The sequence below is a fragment of the Phaethon lepturus genome, unplaced genomic scaffold, assembly GCF_000687285.1.
Source record: "Phaethon lepturus isolate BGI_N335 unplaced genomic scaffold, ASM68728v1 scaffold15731, whole genome shotgun sequence".
NCBI lineage: Eukaryota > Metazoa > Chordata > Aves > Phaethontiformes > Phaethontidae > Phaethon > Phaethon lepturus.
This window is the reverse complement of record NW_010515661.1, coordinates 10,534-32,492: the sequence shown is the minus strand read 5'-3', so window position 1 is coordinate 32,492 and position 21,959 is coordinate 10,534. Positions and strand designations below refer to the sequence as shown.

At 37.2% G+C, this 21,959-nt stretch overlaps 1 protein-coding gene across 1 annotated transcript in view; it reads right to left on the bottom strand.

Annotated features, from left to right (window-relative positions):
- SLC39A12 (solute carrier family 39 (zinc transporter), member 12) overlaps nucleotides 1-18,600 on the bottom strand; it is a 34,246-nt gene extending 15,646 nt beyond the window's left edge. Inside the window, exons 1-6 of the mRNA XM_010295850.1 lie at nucleotides 18,511-18,600; nucleotides 17,047-17,399; nucleotides 13,006-13,287; nucleotides 10,264-10,471; nucleotides 6,989-7,191; nucleotides 2,738-2,909 (exon numbers count right to left, since the gene is read on the bottom strand). Coding sequence (XP_010294152.1) covers nucleotides 2,738-2,909; nucleotides 6,989-7,191; nucleotides 10,264-10,471; nucleotides 13,006-13,287; nucleotides 17,047-17,316 — 1,135 coding nt within the window. The 5' untranslated portion in view covers nucleotides 17,317-17,399; nucleotides 18,511-18,600. The remainder of the gene's footprint in view (nucleotides 1-2,737; nucleotides 2,910-6,988; nucleotides 7,192-10,263; nucleotides 10,472-13,005; nucleotides 13,288-17,046; nucleotides 17,400-18,510) is intronic.
- Nucleotides 18,601-21,959: the final 3,359 nt, after the last annotated feature.

Genomic DNA, 21,959 nt, shown 5'->3' with positions numbered 1-21,959 from the left:
GAAAAACAAATGAAACAAAACAAGGGCACCTTTAATTATTCAGTATTTGTATTTGTGTTTGACTATTTGGTTTGTGTTTGTATTGTTTTTGGGGCTATGTTTTGCCACCTCTGTGTACAAGCATACAGAGGAGAAGCGATTCATTGTGGCATATAGATTTTTCTGATGACAGATAACAGAATTGGAAGCCTAAAAACTGTTAATTTTTTCAGGCTTTACAGGCAATACAGTCTAATGCTTCAAAATTTCAGACCTTAAAGAGCTAAATAGACTGTAACTGCGCAGATTGGAGACACTCAGAGCAGCACAGTGAATGCTGGTTTGCATTTGTTTCCTCTCAACAGATTTACACTTGTCATTCTATGTCCTCACATGCCACACCTGTGTACCTTTACAGTCAACACCACATTATTAACCAATTCATATCCAGTAAACAAACCAAGGCCTAAAACCTCAGATGAATGTAGGCATTTAATTTAGGTTCTAAGCATAAACCTTTGGTCCAAATTATGTTTCTAAATGTCCTGTGGACATACACTCCTTTAGGTACTACATCAGGACCACCAACATATTTTTCCCATATTACTGGGCTTTTGGGAAGGTTGCTCTTATAATTCTTCAGCGTTACACACTGCTCACATTTTCAACCTTTTGCAAAACATGAATTGTGATTAATCTGTATGGAAGTCTTATGATGAAAGTCTACCTCTTTATGAGGTAAAACACTGATGAGAAACAGACATAAAGGAACTAATGCCAAAATATTCAAAAGTGTCACTTAATGTTTCACACTTTAATAGCACTGCAAGTGTTCAGCACCTCATAAAATCAGACAGTAAATTTCACAGACTGCACATCCAAATACAAGAGTATAGTGTATATATATATATATGTGTGTATATATATATATATATACACACACACACATACTAATGGAAGCTCAGGCCTTGGTGACTTGGCCAAAACAGGATAGCCTGTCGGTAAAATAGAACTGAGAATAAAATTAATGAGCCTATGCTCAAGCCACTAGGTCACACATAGGTCAAACATTAAGTCCTTTGTCTGTCTCGAGCCAGCAAGTGTCCCTGTGCTCATGGAAACCTTCCTTTGCCAAAAAGCACAGGGGAAGGGCTGCAGAAAGGGATCTTATTAATTCCATTCTGTGTTTGAATAGTTCAGCTTTCCTCATCTACACAGATCTTGCACCTTTATGAGATCACTAAAATGTCATTGATTGGTCCTATGGCCTTAACTTGATAGAATCTCACTCAGCTGTGAATTTGCCATGAACCTTGTATATGACCCGGGTAAGTTCCTTTCTTTCTTTGTCCCTTCATTCTCCATCTGAAAAATGGGCATATCCACGTAGCATAGAAAAGCAAGAGAGATGAGATGAGAGATAACATACGAAAGAAACTGCTGCCTTCTGGGGAGCTGTAACGATTCCTTCTAGTCTGTATGTTTCTCCTATAAACATTCTTGGAATATACACTAGTGTCCTTCCATGCCCTTATCTAACATGTTTTTTTAATTCACACTCATAGTTCAATTAATCGGTACACCATGGAATGGTAGCTTAGCTCGTTCCCACAAGCTGTTTAACATGTGTAGCTTGAAGTGTGGACAGAATTTAGAGATGGAAAGTGCTGTTCTATACACATCGTTGGCCAGCAGGATGTGGGGAAAGCTTACCAGCTCCTAAAAGATCTAGTCGTCTAGAACTGGCCATGTAGATATTAGGATAAAGGTACTGAAGGTGTTGATCTGTAGCCTAAAAGTGCTGTTCTAGGTGCACATGATTATGGTTAGATGCCCATCCCTTTTTGCTTGTTCCAGGACCCCAAATCCCCCACCAGAAATTAATGCCCCTGTAATACACCAGCACGCCTATGTTTGTAGCCACTTCCCAGATACTGCTGGTTTAAAGTAAATACAAAACCAGGAAACACAGTAAGAAGCCCTTAGGTCAGATCAGATTCAGATTTTTTTTTGGTAGGGTGGACTAGGGTTTGGTTACAGGAGAAGCTGAATCAGCAGAACAGATTGGGCAGAAATCCCTGGAAGCAGTGGCATGTGAGGGCTACGACTACAACTGGAAACAATCTGATTATACTCTGACTCAGTTCTTGTTCCAGCTCTATCACACAAGTCCTGCTGCCCATGGGACTGGTTTTCTGGTGGTTTTTCTTCCCACAGTAGTATCCCCAAAGCTTCTCTGCTGTGAAATACCACAACATGCAAACCCAGTAACATTCACACAGAACTTGTCTATAGCAAGCATATGCCACATCATGGTATAAAATGCCAGCTAACATAAGCCTGAGGCTATATGTAAGAGCAATGTAATGATTCCAGTATAAACCTGGCGGAAATTTCACAAAATAAAACAGGTCATTACTGCCCACAAACCCACTGATAAGGACCTGTCATGGCTCACCTGCCGCCTACACCAAGCAGTCCTCTAAGGAATGAAGAAAATAAAGCTTAAAACCTTACACATTGAAATAGAATTCTGTCTAGTATAAAACTGAGACCATTGAATCCCCTCACTTCTCAATGTAGTACAATTATTTGACATGTATGTTATGAAATTACAGAGTGCATAAATTACAGAGTGTATACATCTCATTATGTTTTGGTTTAAGTTTATTAATGAATGAAATGTCTCTGGAAGTTAAGCCCCTGCACACCTTTATCTGAATTTTTACCATATGTTATTGCTAACAACATAACTCACTTTCCAAAGCTGTTGGTGGAAGCTTTGTCTGCCTGGAGTTAGGAAGCTGACATGAACAACTTAATAGTTGCTGAATGATAGCTGGACTCATTTGCTTGAAGTGGTCCTTAGAAATGGAGGAAGAACTGTTTTTAAAAAATATCTTCACGAGTTCATTGGCAGAGAAGCAAACCTATGTAGAAAAGTATATACGGTTACTGAATATGTTGCGTATACCTGCATTTAACGCTGAGGTTAAAAATGGAATCTTAGAAGAACACAGGGTTATACAACCTAGACAACTTATATGCAAGGTTATACAACTTGTTTTCCATATACTCTTTTCTGGTTAAATTACTTTAATTACTTCAATTATTTCTAATTTTTTTTTCCCAATTAAAGCTTGATACTATTATATATTTCAGAAAGACCAGAATCTTTGCGATGAGGTAGCGCAATTTCTATTGAAGCCTGTTAATATCATGCGGATCTGACACAGTAATATCTCTAAATATTTATTATAATATGTGTTATCAAAAATATTTTAATGCTAACACAAATCATATTCTTAGCTATTAATGTAAGACTGCATTAATAGCAATAATATTTCTATTAATGTAAGATGTTGCCTGTAGTAAGGCAGTACTGAAATTTGTCCTTGTGCTGCATCTTTAGTAAGATATGGAACTAAGGGTTTTTTTAAAAAATCCAGTGGCATGTCACTTTAAGGTCAGCAAACTAAATGTTACATAGTCTAAATTTGGGCTGAAGATTATGTACTAATTGTATTATTAGAAGTACTTAAGAATTCAAATTACTTTTTGTTCTTGTTAGAAACATCTAAAAAAAAAGGAACTGTTCTTGGGAACATTTATATTTTCAAAAATTTCCATGAAGAATTAGTTTTTCATCTCTAACGCGCAGTTAGCATTAGAAAATTCTAGTGGCAATTTCTGTAAGAACTTTTAAAAGGAGGAAGTCCGGATCAAATATGCTGGTTTACTTAAAGGAATAATCTTAATGTCTTAATCTCATCTGATTAGTTGTGATTCAATTAAAACATAAATGTTTGCTTCTTTCATTTAACTTAGTCTGCATCTGAGAATCAAGAGATTTCCTAAATATTCTTTTTCTAATCACTGAAGCTTAGGTTTCTTTTGAAAGAAAATTACTGTTTAAATAAAAAGCTTGTAATTTTATTTCTTTTATATAACTCAGTTAAAACCCAACACCTTCCTGCCTTTGTTCATCCATTAATAAAGTAAAATATGCCTTGTAGCTCACTAAGAAACTGAATGAATTGAGCACCAATACATTTATTCTGAATACCACATTCGAGTCTTCAGGATAACAGGTGATCTTGCCACCTGGATCTAGTCTGTTCTACCTCCAGGCAGAAGAGGAGCCTGAAGACAGTTCAGGAGCTACCATATTAGCTTCAAACAGAAGACCTCCCGTTTGCCTGTTCTAGACAGTGGTCTTGACTCTAGAAGTAGGGAAGACCAACAAGTGGTATCAAGTTGGAAGTCTAGCTCATGGCTGGTTATGAGCAGCATTCCTGAGTGATGGAACAGAGTGCACCATATCACATTCACAGATCGAATCCAACTGGAACAAGTAGTCCATATGCTGATAGGCATGGCTGCTATTTAGAGGATCTTGACAAGCCAAAGAAATGGGCTGACAAGACTTTCATGAAGATCAGCAAAGGCAAATTTATTGTGCTTCAAACAGAATAACACCATGCATCAATAAAGGCTGTGAATGACTGGACGGTAGCTTTACAGAAAAAGCACTTGGGGGGTCCTGACAGCCAACTTGAACATGGGTCACCAGTGTGCCCTTGTGGCAATGAAGGCTAACTGCATACTAGGTTGCATTCCCAAGAGTGTAGCAAACAGGTAATGGAAAAAGATTATTGCACTCAGGACATATGAATCCACATCCAGACTATATCCAGTTTAATAACCATCAGTACAAGAAAGACACTGGCAAATTCAGGGAAGTCCAACGGAGGGCCACCAGGATGGCTAGGGAGCTGCAGCACATGATCTAGTGATGTGCAGGGAGAGGCTGAGAGAAATGAGTTTGTTCAGTTTGGAGAAGAGAAGGGTTGGGGGGTATCTTAAGTCTTCAACTGTCTAATGGGAGTTATAGGGAAAATAAAACCAGAGTCTTCTCAGAGGTGTACATCAAAAGGATGAGAGGCAATAGGTATTAGTTGTAGTACGGAAAATTACAATTTGCTCTAATTAAAAAAAAAAAAACATCAAAATGAGGGCAATAAAGCACTGGTACAGGTTTCCCAGAAAGACTGTGATATCTGTCTTTGGAGACATTCAGAACTGGACATGGCCCTGTGAAACTTGATCTGACTTAGATGTTGGCCCTCTTTTGAGAAGTAGGATAGAAAAGATAAGGTCTAGGATTACTATGAACCTAAATTTTAATGTGATTTTATTATCAGGAATTTTAAATGAAAAAGCAATATCTTATCTGGAAAATAAACTGTCCACCCACACATTAAAAAATAATTCTTAATGCTTATTTAGTAACATGTTCTTGTAAGTCTTGAGGCATGAAGACCTGCATCTTTTCCAGTTGCAAGTCCTAGCCTTTTAAACTTTTTAACATAGGGATGCAGAGTAGTACATCGCCATTATTAAAGCAACTATGTGTGTAGTCCTGGAGGATGATACTGAAGAAACAAGTAAATAGAACTTGCATATTCTCATATGAAAAACTGGATGGATGGATGGATGGTTTTGTTTTCCAATATCCATGTTTCTTTAATGAGGAATAATTAATGAATACATATTGTGACATAGGTTAATGGAACTTAATATTATTGCTCTTATTAGATCATCTACAGCTTATTGTTTTATATGCAGTGGAGTCAAATTAAAAAGAGAAACTAGGTATTAATACAGAAGAACTTATCTTCTCTCCAGATGTTTCTCTGTGATTTTTTTCATCTATGCAGAATATTTGGCTCTCTTTTTGACTCCAAAGCCTCAGATAACTCCCCTGCACACTTATCTTTTGAGTTACAGTCAGTCTCAGAAGTTCAAGAAATCCAAACCTGTGTATTATAAATTCTTCTATTGTCGGAGAACAATTTTATTTCTTGTACAGATAGTATCACTACTGAATTCTGTCCTTCATAATTTAAAATTAATATGAAACACATTTAAAATGACCTTCATTTAAAATTATTTTGAGACTCCATTAAATGCCTCATTACGCTGATAAGCATTATTCTCTTTTGTGGTCAGATGGAAAGAAATAGACTTATTGATAGGGTATGTATTCCAAATGCAATAAAACTACACAGATAAATATCTATGAGAATGGCATTAATCACACAGTAAAAGTCAACTGCACATCTCTTATTCTCCTAAATGGAGAAGAAACATTGTCTTTGACTTAAAATGTAAAGAACTGAAAACAATAGAAACATATTCTTTGAAGTATATATTTCAAATGTATACGTCAAAATATATACATAGAATATACTTTGAAGACTTGTTTTTTTGTCTAAGGAATGTCTTCCAGTCTAAAGGATGGGAGTCAGTTGCCATCTTAATCATTGATATAAGCAAAATTTATTTATTTTCAAATATTTAGGATAAGGATAAAATCATCTGCAATGTGCAACTGTTCTTCAAGGCCCTCAAAGCTGATACTGGGTAGTAGCTAAAGCTTCTGTCTTACAGACTCTATACTTCCTAAAGGAGGCTTCTGGACTCCACGGATGGCTATTAGAAGTGTTTGGAAATGCCCAGTCTTCAGTTTACAGAAGCCTTTAAAAACAACTTACATAGAAACCTTAATTTACTTTTTTCCTTAGTGCAGAACAATGCTTCTTTCTACAAGGTCACTTGAGGGGTCCTAGAAGCTCTGCGACATAAAAGCATAAGAAATCTCTGATAAATATGTGAAAATATTAAAGCCATGGTACTACAGTCCTCTGTGTCTTGAAGAAACACCTGATTCCATATAACATTAACCATTCTGTTAGCCCTTCCCATCTACTTTAATCACATATTCAACATCCATAAAGTTCTTCCCCCAATCAATATTTTAAAGATATAAATATATAAAACCTATTTTTATCATTACCTACATGACTTTTCAAAATTAATAAATTTTACCTCAGAAATAATGTAGTAAACTAATGTCACTAATGTAGAAATAATGTAGCAAACTACTTTGAACTTTTATCACTGAGATTTTGTGGCAAATACTATAATAACAAAAAAATAAATTAACCTGGTCCCAATCTGTGTTCCTTTCGTGATCTTCAAAATAACCTTTCAGATAGTCTCCTTTTGTATGGTTTCCTTTGACTGGAATGTTTCTGTTTCCAATATCTCTGATTGCCATACTATAAAATCTTCTTTTGTGACTGTGGAATGGTCCATTTACAGTGCAGGTCTTTTTGGCTGTAAGCATGTTCAGTAGTTGCTCTAGTTCTAGTAATTCATTAGAAAACAGACATGTTACCATGGGAAAATACACATTTAAAAAGATAAAACAAAAAATAATTGTTAAAACTTTGTTTGTTTTAACATTAGTTCAACTCCTCATTTTAATACTTTTTTCTCTTCTCAGTTTGGTACTGCAGGTAAGTTCTGCTTAACACCTCTAGAAGTTGAAGACATCTATATACTCAGCTCTTCTTTCCTTACAGTACCGCACTCAGATGTTTTGCCTATCACGATCTCAGAGGAAAACAGGTGTGACAAAAAGGCAATTAATCTTCCATTTAATCATCAGTATCTGCTGAAGTTATCTACAAACTTCTTCTGTTCTTGGCTGGGATAGAGTTAATTTTCTTCACAGTAGCTAGTATGGGGTTGTGTTTTGGATTTGTGATGAAAACAGTGCTGATAACACAGGGGTGTTTTCGTTACTGCTGAGCAGTGCCTACACAGAGTCAAGGCCTCACACCAAGTCTGCTCCTCACACCACCCCACCAGCGAGTGGGCGGGGTGCACGGGAAGCCGAGAGGGGACACCGCTGGGACAGCTGACCCCAACTGACCAAAAGGATATTCCATAACATATGACGTCATGCTCAGCATATAAAGCTGGGGAAAGGAGAAGGAAGGCGGGGACATTTGGAGTGATGGTGTTTGTCTTCCCATGTACCCGTTACACGTGACACAGCCCTGCTTCCCTGGAGATGGCTGAACACCTGCCTGCCCATGGGGAGTGGTGAATGGATTCCTTGTTTTGCTTTGCTTGCGTGCATGTCTTTTCCTTTACCTATTAAACTGTCTTTGTCTCAACCCACGAGTTTTCTCACTTTTACCCTTCTGATTCTCTCCACCATCCCGCTGGGGGTGGAATGAGCGAGCGGCTGCGTGGTGCTTAGTTGCCGGCTGGGGCTAAACCACAACAAAATTACTGTTAAATAGCTTCATCATTCTTCAGATTTTCCTGTGGAAAAGGAACACAGTGCTAAGATGCCATGGCCAGGTGTTTGCATAGTCCAGCAAGACCAGGAAGACAGATCCTTTATAGGGTGTCCTGAAAGAAATCTTCAGGATGCTACGCTGCCCTTCGTACCTCAGAAGTGCAACACAGGGCAGCAGATGTTCTCTCTCCTTTTGTTGAGTTGTTAACCTGGAAGTGTGCCTGTTTTCAGCACTGAAGAAGGAAGGAGGGAGCCAGGACCCCTAATACAAACTTGACACAATGCAGGGACGTATCCCCTGACATAACGTGAGTGCAACGGGTGTGCTTGCTGATGAAATGTTTGGTTATATGAGGGACATGCTCTATCCTACCTTATTTATCACCTGCCTTCTCCCCTGCATTTTCAAGATGAGGCCATACTGATAGTTTTGGTAAACCTGAGTTTGTCCATTGGAAACAAAGGCAGTCCACAAATTAGTTTCAAAGGAATTTAGATCAATGAGATTACAAATGTTTCCATGTGATAATCCCTTATTTTTTTAATGTTATTCAGGAAAAGCAAATGGTATAATCTTAATGGCAAATCTTACAAAATGGCTTATGATAAAATGTTTGCCTACTTTCTTTGTCTTGGGCGAACAGATCTGAATAGAGCTGAAGCTAGATTTGTTTTCTAAATGTAGTCAACTCTAACTTTCTTTTTCTGCATGCTGCCAGTTCCTTGCTCTTTCCTCCAGTTGCTACTAAGAATTTATATAAATTTAAAGGGACAATTTAATTAGCTTAAGCTTAAAATACACTGCAACAAACTGGTTAAAAACATTTTTTTGTTTCTCTGAATGACACCCTAACTCCACCAACCATAAAGTCTTGCTATTGTCTTCACTGGGGCCTGGATTTCACCATATATAGCTCTTTAGTAGCACTGTGCCCAGATGGCTCCATCCATTCTTGTGAGTCAGTTATTTTAGAAGGTCTGGCTTGGCAATTTTAAAGGAAGGGTTTTGCCGCAAAGCCAGTTTATGCAAGCACAATCTAGGAGTCCAAATTTAGGGATAAGTATTTTGTTCTTTTTTTTTTTTTTTTTTAATTATTTACTTCTGTAATTCAATGTACCTCTGGGTAACCCAAGAGGGGTAAAAATGTTTTTAGCTAAGCTTAATTCAACTTTTTAAGCTTTATTAACCCATACTTAATGTAAGTTTTAAAAAGTGCTTTGAAAAGCTAGCTGTTACTATTAGCAGTTACCACAAACAAGGAAATGTAGATGTCTTATAATAACCTTCTAAATCCATCATAGGCCTCTGAGTCGATGATTTAGCTCCTTAAGCTGCTAAGCATGCAGAATCTTTTATAGAACTTAATAGCAGCTGCTGAGACCTCAACACTTGTTTTTTCTATTTATTTTTTTTTAACATTTGGACCACTTAGAACTTTCCTATACTTCTATTTATTTATGGTTAAGTAGCATTTCTGATACATCTAGCAACAGAGCTCCTGAAGAAAACAAATTTTGTGTATTCCAGACTCCCTGACTGGGTACTAAGATCAGAAGGTGGGTAGGGAAGCACAAAGCATAAAGATGTTTTCAGGTACATATGGCAGGTATCAGAGAATATTTGCTCAAAACAGAGTGGCCTATGTCTATTTCAGCTCTTCTGGGGGTATGTCTACACTGAGGTGTGAGTGACTAAGGTGTCTAATCTGGCTACCATACATGAATTATCCCATCTACCCCTAAATGAGTCTTGCAATGTATCAAGATCTGCATAAAGAAGCAACGTGAACAAAGCCCCAGTGAATTCTGCCCTCACAGCTAGATTGCCACTCTCAGAGTTCTCTTGCATAGTTCAGACTGTGATGAGCAATTAAGTCATAAATTAATGTGATGGTACACATTTAATAATCACAGTAACACTTTGTTTCATATCTCTCAGAGAATTATCAAAATAAGGAGTTTATTTTCTAATCTTGCTTTTAAATTTAGAAGACACTGCTTAACAGTGCTGAAATGAAATGGCATTTAAATCTAAAATGAAGTGCAAAAAGTCCTTTAGGTATTTAAAGATAGTTTAAATCAAATGTGTGTGGCAAAAGGCAACTAGAGATGAATAAATAGCTTACCTGTCACTTGGAGCTCAGTGGTACTGTTTAGAGAATTGAAAATATACTTTATAAAGAATTCTGGAGAGGGCAAACTTGCTTTGCCCATACAGACTCCTTGGAGAGCCAGAGTAATGATTAAAGCAGCCAGCCGTGGAAGAGTGTTTTCATCAGCACCGTCTCTGTCCATTATATCAGCATTTTTCTCCAGAGTACTCACATCAACACACTGAAATCAGGAGAAAACAGCATGAAGACAGCCCTGGTCACCTCCATTTAAATAATCAGAGTGACAGGAGGAGAAACTGGAGAGAACACTTTCACAGACAGCCAGGGTAGGAAAAATACTGACATTAAAGCTGTAATTGACAGCAGGACAGCAAATGTGAAATAGAGGACATTTTCAGGAGAGCAGGCATAGAATAAAAAAGCCTGAAATTTTACTCAGTGTCTGACAGGGAAGAAGTGTAGTCCTTCATTCGAGTTACTTTTGCTTAGCGATATTTTCATGCTGTTTTATTATTACCATGTCCTCCTCAATTGCATCTACATCTACTTCCAGAAAGTGGCAGAAATATGAGGAATTTTTGTTAAGTCTCAAGAAATTGACTTTACCAATTCTTTAACAGGCTTTAACTCTTTATCTCAAACTTCAGAAAGAATTCTCTTAATGTTTTTAGTTCCCTATCTAGTAGATAGAATAAAAGATTTGTTATGGGGCAGTTATCTGGGGACAATATATATATAGATATATAGAGACTATATATATATATATGTAAAGATATAGTTCTTCAGATAAAAGGTGACTTCACTGCTGGGTGACCAAACAGGAGCAGTAGACAGTCATGTGCACCCATGTGTGTGGATGTGTGCAGGTCTGGAGCTGTACCCTGCTCTCTGTTACCTGGAAACTTATCCTTGTTTTCTTCCATTTCTGCCTTTCTTGTTTATTTTTACTGCAAACATTTGAGATTTGGGATTTGAGAAAAACCAGAAAAAAATGGTGAAAATTATTTAAGTTAATTTGTCTCTAATCCATACTATCATGGATTAAATTGAAAAGTCAACTAGGTGAGACAGTACAGTAATGATTTATTTTATACATACTCATCTCTTTCTCTCTCTGCCTTAAACACTGCAGAGAGGAGGCTGGCATTTCTTTTCCTGTCCATCCATTACACATATACATTTCCACAACCTGAAATTTCACCTCTCATTTAAAATATTAACTTGTATTTCTGAGAGGAGGATATTTTCTGTGAAATCAAAACATAAAAAGAGCTACAAAAAATGCTATTCATCTATTACTACCCTGCATCACTGGGCCTTTTCCACAACTCAAGTGCTGTGATTCTAAGCATTAGATAGTATATAATGTTTTGAGTACCTTTCATTAAAAAAACCTCTTTTCCCTCATGTAAGTGAGTGGTGAAGTCTCAGTTACTGAACAGGCTTGACAACGGATTATACTGCCAGCATAAACAAACAGACCACACAGTAAAGCACTTTATGGATTGTTATTCTGTCTTGACATGCCAAATACCCACCGATGCCTCTTCACAGTTGCCCAGATACCATTGGAGTTCTTGGAAATCGGCACGTTCATCAAGACTCAGAACCAAAAGTACTGGTCAATGAATAATTTATGATGGGAAACGATTACACAAAGAACACAGAAAGAGGAACTGGAGGCCCTCAGCATTCTGCTGCGCAGCCAGGACTCCGAGCCATCTCTTGTTTGCATAGGAAACTACTACAGTATGGTGTAAATTAAAATCTAATGAAATGAAAAAGAAAAGGGCAAATTCAAACTTTGCAATAAACCAAATTTAACTGTATATTATGAATAGATCTAAGGGGCTTCTCACAGCAGGTCAACCTCTACTTTAGGAGTTCTCTAATCTAGCAAAAACTTATTTTATTGCCCATTACAAGGAAAACAGTTTTTCTTTAGATTGTGAACTCTGGAATATTATTCTATTATTTTATAGACCCTCTTGAGATAAGGGATAGTAAACAGTGGTGAGAAAACTCGCTGCATATTTCCTGACTTAAAAAGGATGTTTTTATCTGAATATACTCAATATGCTTTTTTCTTTTTACTTTAAACTTTGGATTCTCTGTATCAGTCTTTCTACAAGGCGTATTTGTGCTGGTAGATAATTAGTCACAAACGTGTGTGTCCCAACTGAAGGAAGCCATCATATCTTCAGGCAGATTCCTTATTCAGTCCTGCTTTGGATGGACATGGAAATGGAGGACCTGGCAAGGATCTCATCACAGCAAAATGATTCAACATTTCTGCTATACAGCCAGTTTTGGAGCTGTTCTGTTCTATACCATTTAAATACGATCACTGCTAGTATATCTGTACTAATAAATACAAAGAATGAGAAAGTATTTTCTGTCCTTGAAGCCAAGTGCAAGATCTTGCATCTACAAAGCCATGCTCTTTTCCATCTGCCCGAAGCAGGGCAACTGCATCTAAATTACCTATTGGGAATGGTCCCTAATATGCACTATCCCCCCAACCATGTCTCAGCAGACTCTCTGGAAGTGCTAGGTAGCACATGCCAAAACCAAGTCAAGGAGAAGACTAGTATTAAATAGCATGTACAACAAAAGACCAATGTTCAGCCTGTGCTGTCACACTGTTATTTAGCAGTTTTCTGGAGGACCATGATGTTGACACAATGTCAGAACTAGCTTAAAGTCATGGTATCAGTAATAAATATGAAGTTATTTTTACTTGTGTTTTTTTACCTGAGTTTCAGAAGTTTTAAAATGTTGCCTTACTGCAGCCAAAATATCTTCAGTTTCATTCCGTGAAAAATAATAACAGTCTTCATCATGTCTTAAACTAAGCATACTCTGTAGGTAAAATTTATAATCCTTATTATCCAAGCTGAGTTCTGGAGAACACACATCTCTATGATGAAGAATGTAGTAGAGGAGAATAAGAGAAATTCTCTCAAAAACTTCTTCGCTGAGATGGTCTTCTACAGCTCCACCAGCTATTAGTAATAAAGCATCTGGTTCAAGGCACTGTGAAAAAATAGAAATAAATGGAAATTCAACTCAAGTAACACATTGCCAGTCACCTGCAAATACAATTAGAGAGGAGAACTGGAGAATTCAACATCCATGTTTAAGGAATTGAACCTAAGCCTACACAGATGCAGGCTGATGGAATGGCAGGAGGAGGGTGCAGGTAATTCATTGCAGTTCTGTGGCTGCAAGATCACATCATGGGTTTTTTTTTTTTCAGAGCCTATTCTGTTTTTAAGAAATGTCAAGTATCCAAGGGATTTAAGATCTACTACAACACAGGACTCTCTCTGATCAATCATTGTAGAGAACTGAAAGTCTTCCACTGGCTTTAACAGATTTTATTTCTGGTTATAAATATATTAAATATGGGCTAGGGCTACTCATATTTTCACCTGTGCATTCTGTATGTGTTTATATTATAGGACAAAGACCGTATCTGAACTGTAGTTAATTCAGGGTGTATAAACAGAAGTTATATCATATTCAATGCACTGTTAAGAGACATAATTGACCCTGTAATCATAGAGCTATTTTTATGTTTTCTCAATGAGAATATATACACATATAAAACCCCCTCTGTTTCTCTTGATACAGACACTTCCCAGAACCTTTTGCCAGCTCAAGCAAAAAGTTAGTCTTTAAATTAGACTGGAAGACTAATAGAGCTCTGTGTCAGGCTATGGGAAATAAGATACTGAATTCCCAAATAAAGAATCTTTCTTGAAGAGATCCTGTAACTATTGTCATTCATTGTTTAGCTGTTTTTTTCCAATTAGCTCTTTTCCAAGCATGTTATAGGCAAGTCAGCTAATCTCAACTATTATGGTAGAGCAGCCAGACTGTACATTTCAGAGAAGAAACTACAACACATGAAGGTACCATGGGAGGATCAAAACTGCACTCTAATAAATGCATGAATCCAGACAGAAGCTAGTTTGTCAGACTAAATTGTTTGTGGCTACAAGCATGATATGTTGGTTGGTGTGGGTCACCTTGTATGTTAGTTCATTTTCCTACACAGAAGCTGAGTAGAATCAAACACACATTGTCGTGTTCAGAAGCCAATGATCCTTGGAGGAATTGAGCAAGCTGTTACTTTTTAATAAACATAACTCTAACAAAATTTCTCACAAATACTCAATATGAAAAAAAGAGAACTGTGGATGGTAATTGCCAAATTAACTATTTATACTCATAAATGTGCCCTGCCTACATTGTCTATCAAGATCTATAATTCTAACTCTTTCTAGTGCATGTCTCTGAGCATTAGTATTTGGGCTAGGAGGATTATGGCTAATCTGTTTTCTGTCCCAAAACACCTTATATTAGTGAAACAGCCTTTTCAGACACTCAATAGAAATACAATAAACATATTGCACGCAGTGGAAGATTTCCAAAGACTTCTATAACATTTCAAAACCCAGTGCAGATAAATCATGATCAGTAAGGCTGTTATTTGCTCTTGCAAGGAAGATGACTGAAAAGGAAATTGATAATTGGAAGGAAGCAGGTGCATCGTAAAAGATGCATATACCCATATACTCCATAGTATATGGGTAGCCCATAGAGAGTGCCCCCTGAGGAGATATCAAGAGGATATAAAATGGTTCATCACTGGTTATTTTGCTGGTACTAATATTTTACAGGCGTAACCATCTGCATCCCTTGGTTTAGAAATGTTTATTTGCTATAAAAAAGCAGTCAACTTTGAACCTGGGCACTGAACCCTGTGTTTCTTTTGTTTAAGAGGCCAGATGTTAGACAAAATTATCTTACCACTGCAAGAAATAAATGACTTCTGTGTGCTTAGGAGATAAAGTGTCAGATGCCATTCAATAGTTGCCAGCCCCTGCCCAAAAACTCTTGGGCCCAATACATAACAACAAACCAAAAAAGGGTTTAAAAAAGTGTTAAACTTCATTGCTTTTAAATACCCATTGGAGACATCAATAAAAGGAAAAATAAACTGCAAACAGTGTCATGTGGTATGACTGAAATCTTGGATTTAGAAGGGAAAGTTGAGTCTGAAATCAATTAGTTATTCCCAACAAGTATGGGAATGAAAATGCCAAGCTAAGGTGGGGCATTCTGTTTCAAATTTTGACCATCTTGAAGGATAGTTCTTCTCATAGTTTTTGCTATCTTGGTTTACCAAATCTTGTTAAATCATCTCAGAAGATTTCAGCACAGTGCCATGTGGGCTGCATGTGACTGAAGATGCCGTCTCTTTCTCTCATGGATTTTCTATAGACAATTGTGTTCATGTGGCACTGGCAGTGCGGAATGTGTGCGATGTTACTGACGCAACCAACACAGAGGATATTGGAAATGGTGAAAGTCCTCAAATTCTTCCCACAAGAAGTTTCCAAGGTGAAGCCTAAACAGACCGGAAGTCCTGACCAAGGTAAGACCCAGCTAAATTTCACTTAGGTTTCTTCCATCCAAGGACACAGTGGGCACGCTCTCTACAAGTACATCACAAATACAAGAAAAAATATGCCAATCCAGAAAAGCAAACTGGGAGGGAGAACAAGAAGGCCTAGACACCCGTTTTGTGAAGTTTAGGAGGACTCTATACCCATTTCTGGACGGTATTCTTCAGTACATTCTCAGCTTTTGATCTGCGTCCATATCTGGTACCTATTCATTGCACAGATGTGCAAAGGGAAAAACTGCACAATCTCCTTCATAAAATTTACTCATTTAGGGAATAACAGGCACCTACATTATTTATGTATGTTATTTCACATTGGGGCGCTCATGAAAAATGGGAACATTTGCAGAAAGGGTCAATTAAATGAGTAATTTTCTACTGCACAGGAGAAAAAGATCTCAATTTCGTTGGACTGGCAGACTGCCAAGAATACTATATTGTGAAAGCATTCACCTTTATGACCATCCTCGTAATTCTGATATAAAGTGACACTGTGCTGTATGTAGGTCACTGAACAATGCCAGAGCTACAGTAACGTTAATCAAAGCCAAGACTGACCAAGCCCTTTGTAGTCCCTTTCAGCTAAGCTGTTCACTGACCACTGTCTCTGTCCTACCAGAACCTATGATCTTATTACACTTGTTCCTTTCTTTGTCAAATCGGGAATCGGTTCTGAAAATATTCTCAACTCAACTAGACAACCAAACGTGCTGCGAAGTTGTTCCCTGGACTATTTCCAGTTTCAATTTGGATTTGTCGATTCATTGTTCTGCCTTTGATTTTCCTTGAGCTGAACCGCTTACCAAAACCCTCCCCTAAATCTTGAATATTTCAGTGAAGTGGCATATAAATCTGAGACAATCCTGTCTGGGTTTTAGTTTTATGAACTAAAATCCAGAACAAAAGAAAAAAAGTGTCAGAACTGGTCCCTAGTTTCTACCTATGTCTTTCCACAGTGGAAATCCTCTGTGTCCCAAATTCAAGCTCATGTTTTTATATTTAGATCAGGGTAAAGTAGAAAAATCTTCGCTGGAAAATAATCACTTGACAACTTTTAAAGGAAAATTATTAGTGTTATGAGACTGAAGCACGGCCTTTTTAAGGAATGCCTGTCATGTTTGGAATATATCTTCATGAGCTCAAACAAAAAACATTAATAATTCAGAATGAAACGATTAAAGCAGGGACAATTTTTTTGCTGCAACAACAAGCTCTTTACATGTTTAGGTTTTGTATTCAGGAGAGTATCACTCTAACAAATAATTTTAGAACTCACTGACGATCCTGTAAAGATATCCCTCATTAAGTGAAGCACTAACCAGATTACAATCCTCTTGCATGCCATAAATCCGCTGTGGGCACTCAGCTCTCTCCAGTAACATTTTGACCAGTTCTCGTGAGTGGTTCATGTGGAGCTCAGTGTTGTCAGCTGAAAGAACGCGTAAAACTTCCATCAGATAGCCTCGGCTGGGAGCATAGCTGCCATCCTGCCCATGCTCTTCCCCAGGCTGTCCTTCAGCAATGAGCACGCTGAATATGAAAGCAGAACATACCACCCCAAGAGCTGGATGCTTGGTCAGAAAACACATCTCTTCTTCCTGCAGTGCGTGATCTGCACTGAATGTTGGACTGTTGTTTGCACTTCACAGCTTAAACTTGAAACCTGAGGAATCTGAATGGTAAAGGGGAAAAAAACCCCAACCCTTTAATTAGTGTGAATGCAATATGTTTGAAAGGATTTATTAATTGGTCGGCTAAGCTGATTTGCAGTGACAAGCTGTTTTTGAACAACAGGGAGCCTGTAAGGGCTTTACAGCCCAGAACAGCAGGAAACTAAGACAGCCATGGCCTTAAAACTTCTGTAGAATTACCAACAAGAGGTTGACTCAAAGTGCCTTTCCCTCCTCATAAAAGTAAAGTGTATGGTTTTCATTTCAGTGTTATGTTACTGCATTCATTAATAATCCTCGTCAGTAAGAACAGAAAAATACCATAGCTTTCACTTTCATTCCATTATGAAATGGGTTTTTAGTAGCAAAAATAGCTGTAAATAAAGATCACTAGTCTAATTCTGATACAAATGTGCAGTAATTATGTTACACGGCAATGACATACAGCAGGGTTTATTTTCAAAACACTTTACCCATGTTACTGAACTCCAGCTATACAAAACAAAACAGGAATGAACAGGATGTACTTAAAAATTAGTGATATTTTATGATCAGATGAAGGAGTTACAAAACTGACGTCATAATTTCATTTATAGAATTCAGTGTATAAACAAGACAAACACATCAGAAGCAACCTTTAGCTTGTTAACTCTAGATGCAAAAAACATTTTTTACTGTATATCTGACTTCTCGCTATCCTTCCTAATACACTGTCGTCTCTGCTTTAACAATAATCTATCTCAATATCAAAGTGCAAGAAACAGAAGAGTTTCACTCTTGTTTTCCACAAAGATGTTTTTATTTTATTGATGGGCAGGTGCTGGCAGTGACATACATTTTCAGATGATAATGCACATATGTTAAACAGACACACATCAGCTTCTTTTAAATGATATATGATATGTGTGTATTTCATTTTAAGGGAAACTCTGCTAACAAAGTAGTTAAAATGAAAAAAGAACAGCTGAATTCAAATTAGCATTCACTCAGATAAAGGTTAGTATGTTTTTAAATGTTAGGAAATCTTTCAGTGTTCAGATATATTTTACTGTTAGCAATTAGGAATGATCATTGTTACGAGGATGCATTTATTTCTAGACATTATTTTCTTACCTTCTGAAGGGAAAAAGAATGCTTGTGTATCTAGCTTTGTGGCCTTCTGAATCCTCAGAAGTATTTAGCTGCTGGAAGTCCAATGTTTTTAAAATTCCTTGATGGTGCTCTGGAAGCTGGAGAGGATTAGTTTATTGCTGCCTTGAAAAGTTTTCAGTTGCTATGGAGAGAGCTGCTCTTAAGGTAACAATGGAGGTGGATAGGAATTAGTACATGTTCTTCTTGGCAAGTTCTAAGCATCACGTTATTGAATGTATTTCACATATTTTAGTAGTTATCCTTTTATGTAAACAGTCTCTGTTTTAGCAGTGCAAGTGTATAAAATCTACTGAAGAATGTATTTCATTACAATGGATAATACATGCAAGCACTCTAACTGTTCTCTACATTACTACCTTATCTGAGCAATTTTACAACAAACGTGAATTTCTTTTTTTCACCAAAACATTACTTCTTTTTGCAAATATGAGAACAGGCTAGAAATAGAAACCTTTTCAAGCACCCACATTAAAAAATGGTATTTTTCTTTGGGAAACCCTGTCCATAGGGAACAGGCCTTTTCATCCCCACTTACTCTGTGCCACATTTCCACCAATTAAAAAAGCTGAGATAGCTCAGACTGCAGTGAAAAAAAAATTCTTCCACTCAGATTTTCCAGAAGGATGCTGTTAAAAAGTTTACACTTACATCACCATGCCATTCAATATTACTGTGCTGGAAGTTAGTGAAAACTGTCATAACTGACAGATTTCCACAGCAAGAGGTACACCAGTCATATCATTCTCCCACCTTCCAAACCTTCAGTGTGGTACTGAAGAATTAGCATCTCAGTTGGCTGGCAAACCCTGTGAAGCAATAAGTCTGTAGTAATAGAAAAGTCATAATTCTCTTTAAAGCTAGATTGACAAAGTTCTGGGTTCTAAAATGCTGGTAATATTTCCTACAAGGTGGTGAGCTGAAAGGGAACAGCCTTGTTTTAGTAAGGCTGAGAACTAGCAACTGATACTGACTATAAAAAAAAATTAAACTGACTACACCAGCTTGAATAAAGTGCAAAATATAAACAAATGTTCTCAAAAATGCACAGTACAAGTACATTGAAGTATGTACAAACTCTTGTGAGATCAAGGTTGAGCTCTTTAAAAATCAGTCCTATTATTAGATACTCAAGTACCAAAAAACCCCCTCAGATTTGTACCAAAATACCTTTTATTTTACTTCATAAATTACAAAATATATTTATCAAACTAACATTGCCAAATATGCAATTTTATGCAAACAGGAATTACAGGAATATTCATCTAAAAATGTATTTTCATATGAATGACTGAAAAGCAGAAACACATGATCACACAGAATCACAGAATCATTAAGGTTGGAAAAGACCTTTAAGATCATCAAGTCTAACCATCAACCCAACACCACCATGTCCCCTAAACCATGTCCTGAAGTGCCACATCCACATGTTTTTTGAACACTTCCAGTGAGGGTGACTCTACCACCTCCCTGGGCAGCCTGTTCCAATGCCTGACCACTCCCTCCGTGAAGAAATTTTTCCCAATATCCAGTCTATACCTCCCCTGGCACAACTTGAGGCCATTTCCTCTCGTCCTATTGCTAGTTACTTGGGAGAAGAGACCCACACCCACGTCGCCACAACCCCCTTTCAGGTAGTTGTAGAGCATGATAAGGTCTCCCCTCAGCCTCCTCTTCTCCAGACTGAACAACCCCAGTTCCCTCATAATATACATTCTCCTCTAGCTTTTATATAATTTGCTCTGCGAAACAAAGCTAACTATGTCCAGATTTGTTACACTAATAAAAATAATTCCTCCGATAATGAGGGAATAGCTTCCAGCATTTAATTCTGGGGATTGCTCAATCTCCAAAAAAACACAGAACAGGTTTATCCATATATAATTTGGTGTTTTGTATATAATTACAAATTGAAAGGAAGAACTTATGCTATCCAATTAATGTCTACAAACAGAGGGTGAATTGTTTCAATTTGTTGAGAGAAGCCAACATTTAAAAACACATTTGATGATTTATAACTATTGAAAGCTGCTGAGAGAAGATTTACATAATACTGGCTATATCTTACATTAACATTTATATTACAGAGTGATGGTAACAAAAGGAAATGTTCAGTGTATTGAAAAGCAACAGATAATAATTGGCACAGGGTACTATGGCTGATTTCTAAGGAGGCTTCCCTTCCCTTCCCTTCTTAAGACTAAGCATTGCAAACCTCCTCTGGCTTGTAGATGAGTTTCTCAGTGGTGGCAAAATCACTGATGGGGATTCAATCCTCAACCTCTGCTTTTACCCCTGACACCAGAGCACTATCCGTGCTTTCAGTCATGCTACTGTCATCAAAGAATTTTTCTGTTTACACACCACTTGGATTGGTACTTTTGAAGTAATTGCTAGCATCAGTTGCTAAATCCTTTTTTTCAAACCTTCTGTAGTAGCATCATTCCCCTACTACCTACCCATCGTGATGCTATGCCAACTGATAAAATGGGACAGCAATAGTAACAGAGCTGTGTAGTTAGGTGCCTATTAGAAGTTTGCTGAGACACAGACAGAAAGAAATCACTGGTACAGTTTAACGTCTTAAAACCTCCTGAAGCACCTATTGCTATTATTATTCTTTCATGTGTTATAAGTCTCTGCTATTTTGGCTCAAATTCAATTGCATGTCTTTTGGTGGTTTTTAATAGAGGAAAAAAAAGTCCATGCACAATGCTTGTAATCCAGTGACTGTCTGCTTACTGTAGAATAATATGCATGGAAGAAAGAGCCTGCAGAGGAATTGGAGAACTGGGGTAACTCAAATTGAAGTAGCTGGCCATAATAACATGATGACAGACTGTACATAGCAAAACCAGAGGCATGATGAACCTCCTGATTAAATAAGGAAATTTTTTTTTTTTTATTCCATTCTCCACTTAGTATGGGACCTTGGCATGATCAAGCAAGGATCTGAGCTCAAGAATTTGCAGAGATAATCAATCATTTTTTATCAGTTTGAACAGCTACCATGCAGGGATACTTGCAAGAGAGTAACTGATTGCTGATAGGCATAGGTACATGTCCCAGAAAAATAAGTAACAGAAGAAATAAGATAAAAAGACAAGTGATAAAAATAGGGATTTCTCAAAACTCTCATTTTCATTCCATGATTTGGTTCATTATCTCAGACAACTGCATATGAAATTTTCTCCAAACACAAATGAAATTTTTATTACTCAGAAAGCTCATGTAGCAATATCCTAACTTCCATTCCTAGTGAACAGGAGTGAAGGCAATTTCCAAATGGCATAACCAGACACAGAACATGATAAGCACATGCAGCAAGCCCTCTTTGGTTACAGGGTTTTTATTTATTTGGTTTTATTTTTAAGTTAACCAGTAAGACTTACTGCAGCTTATCTTGTTTCTCC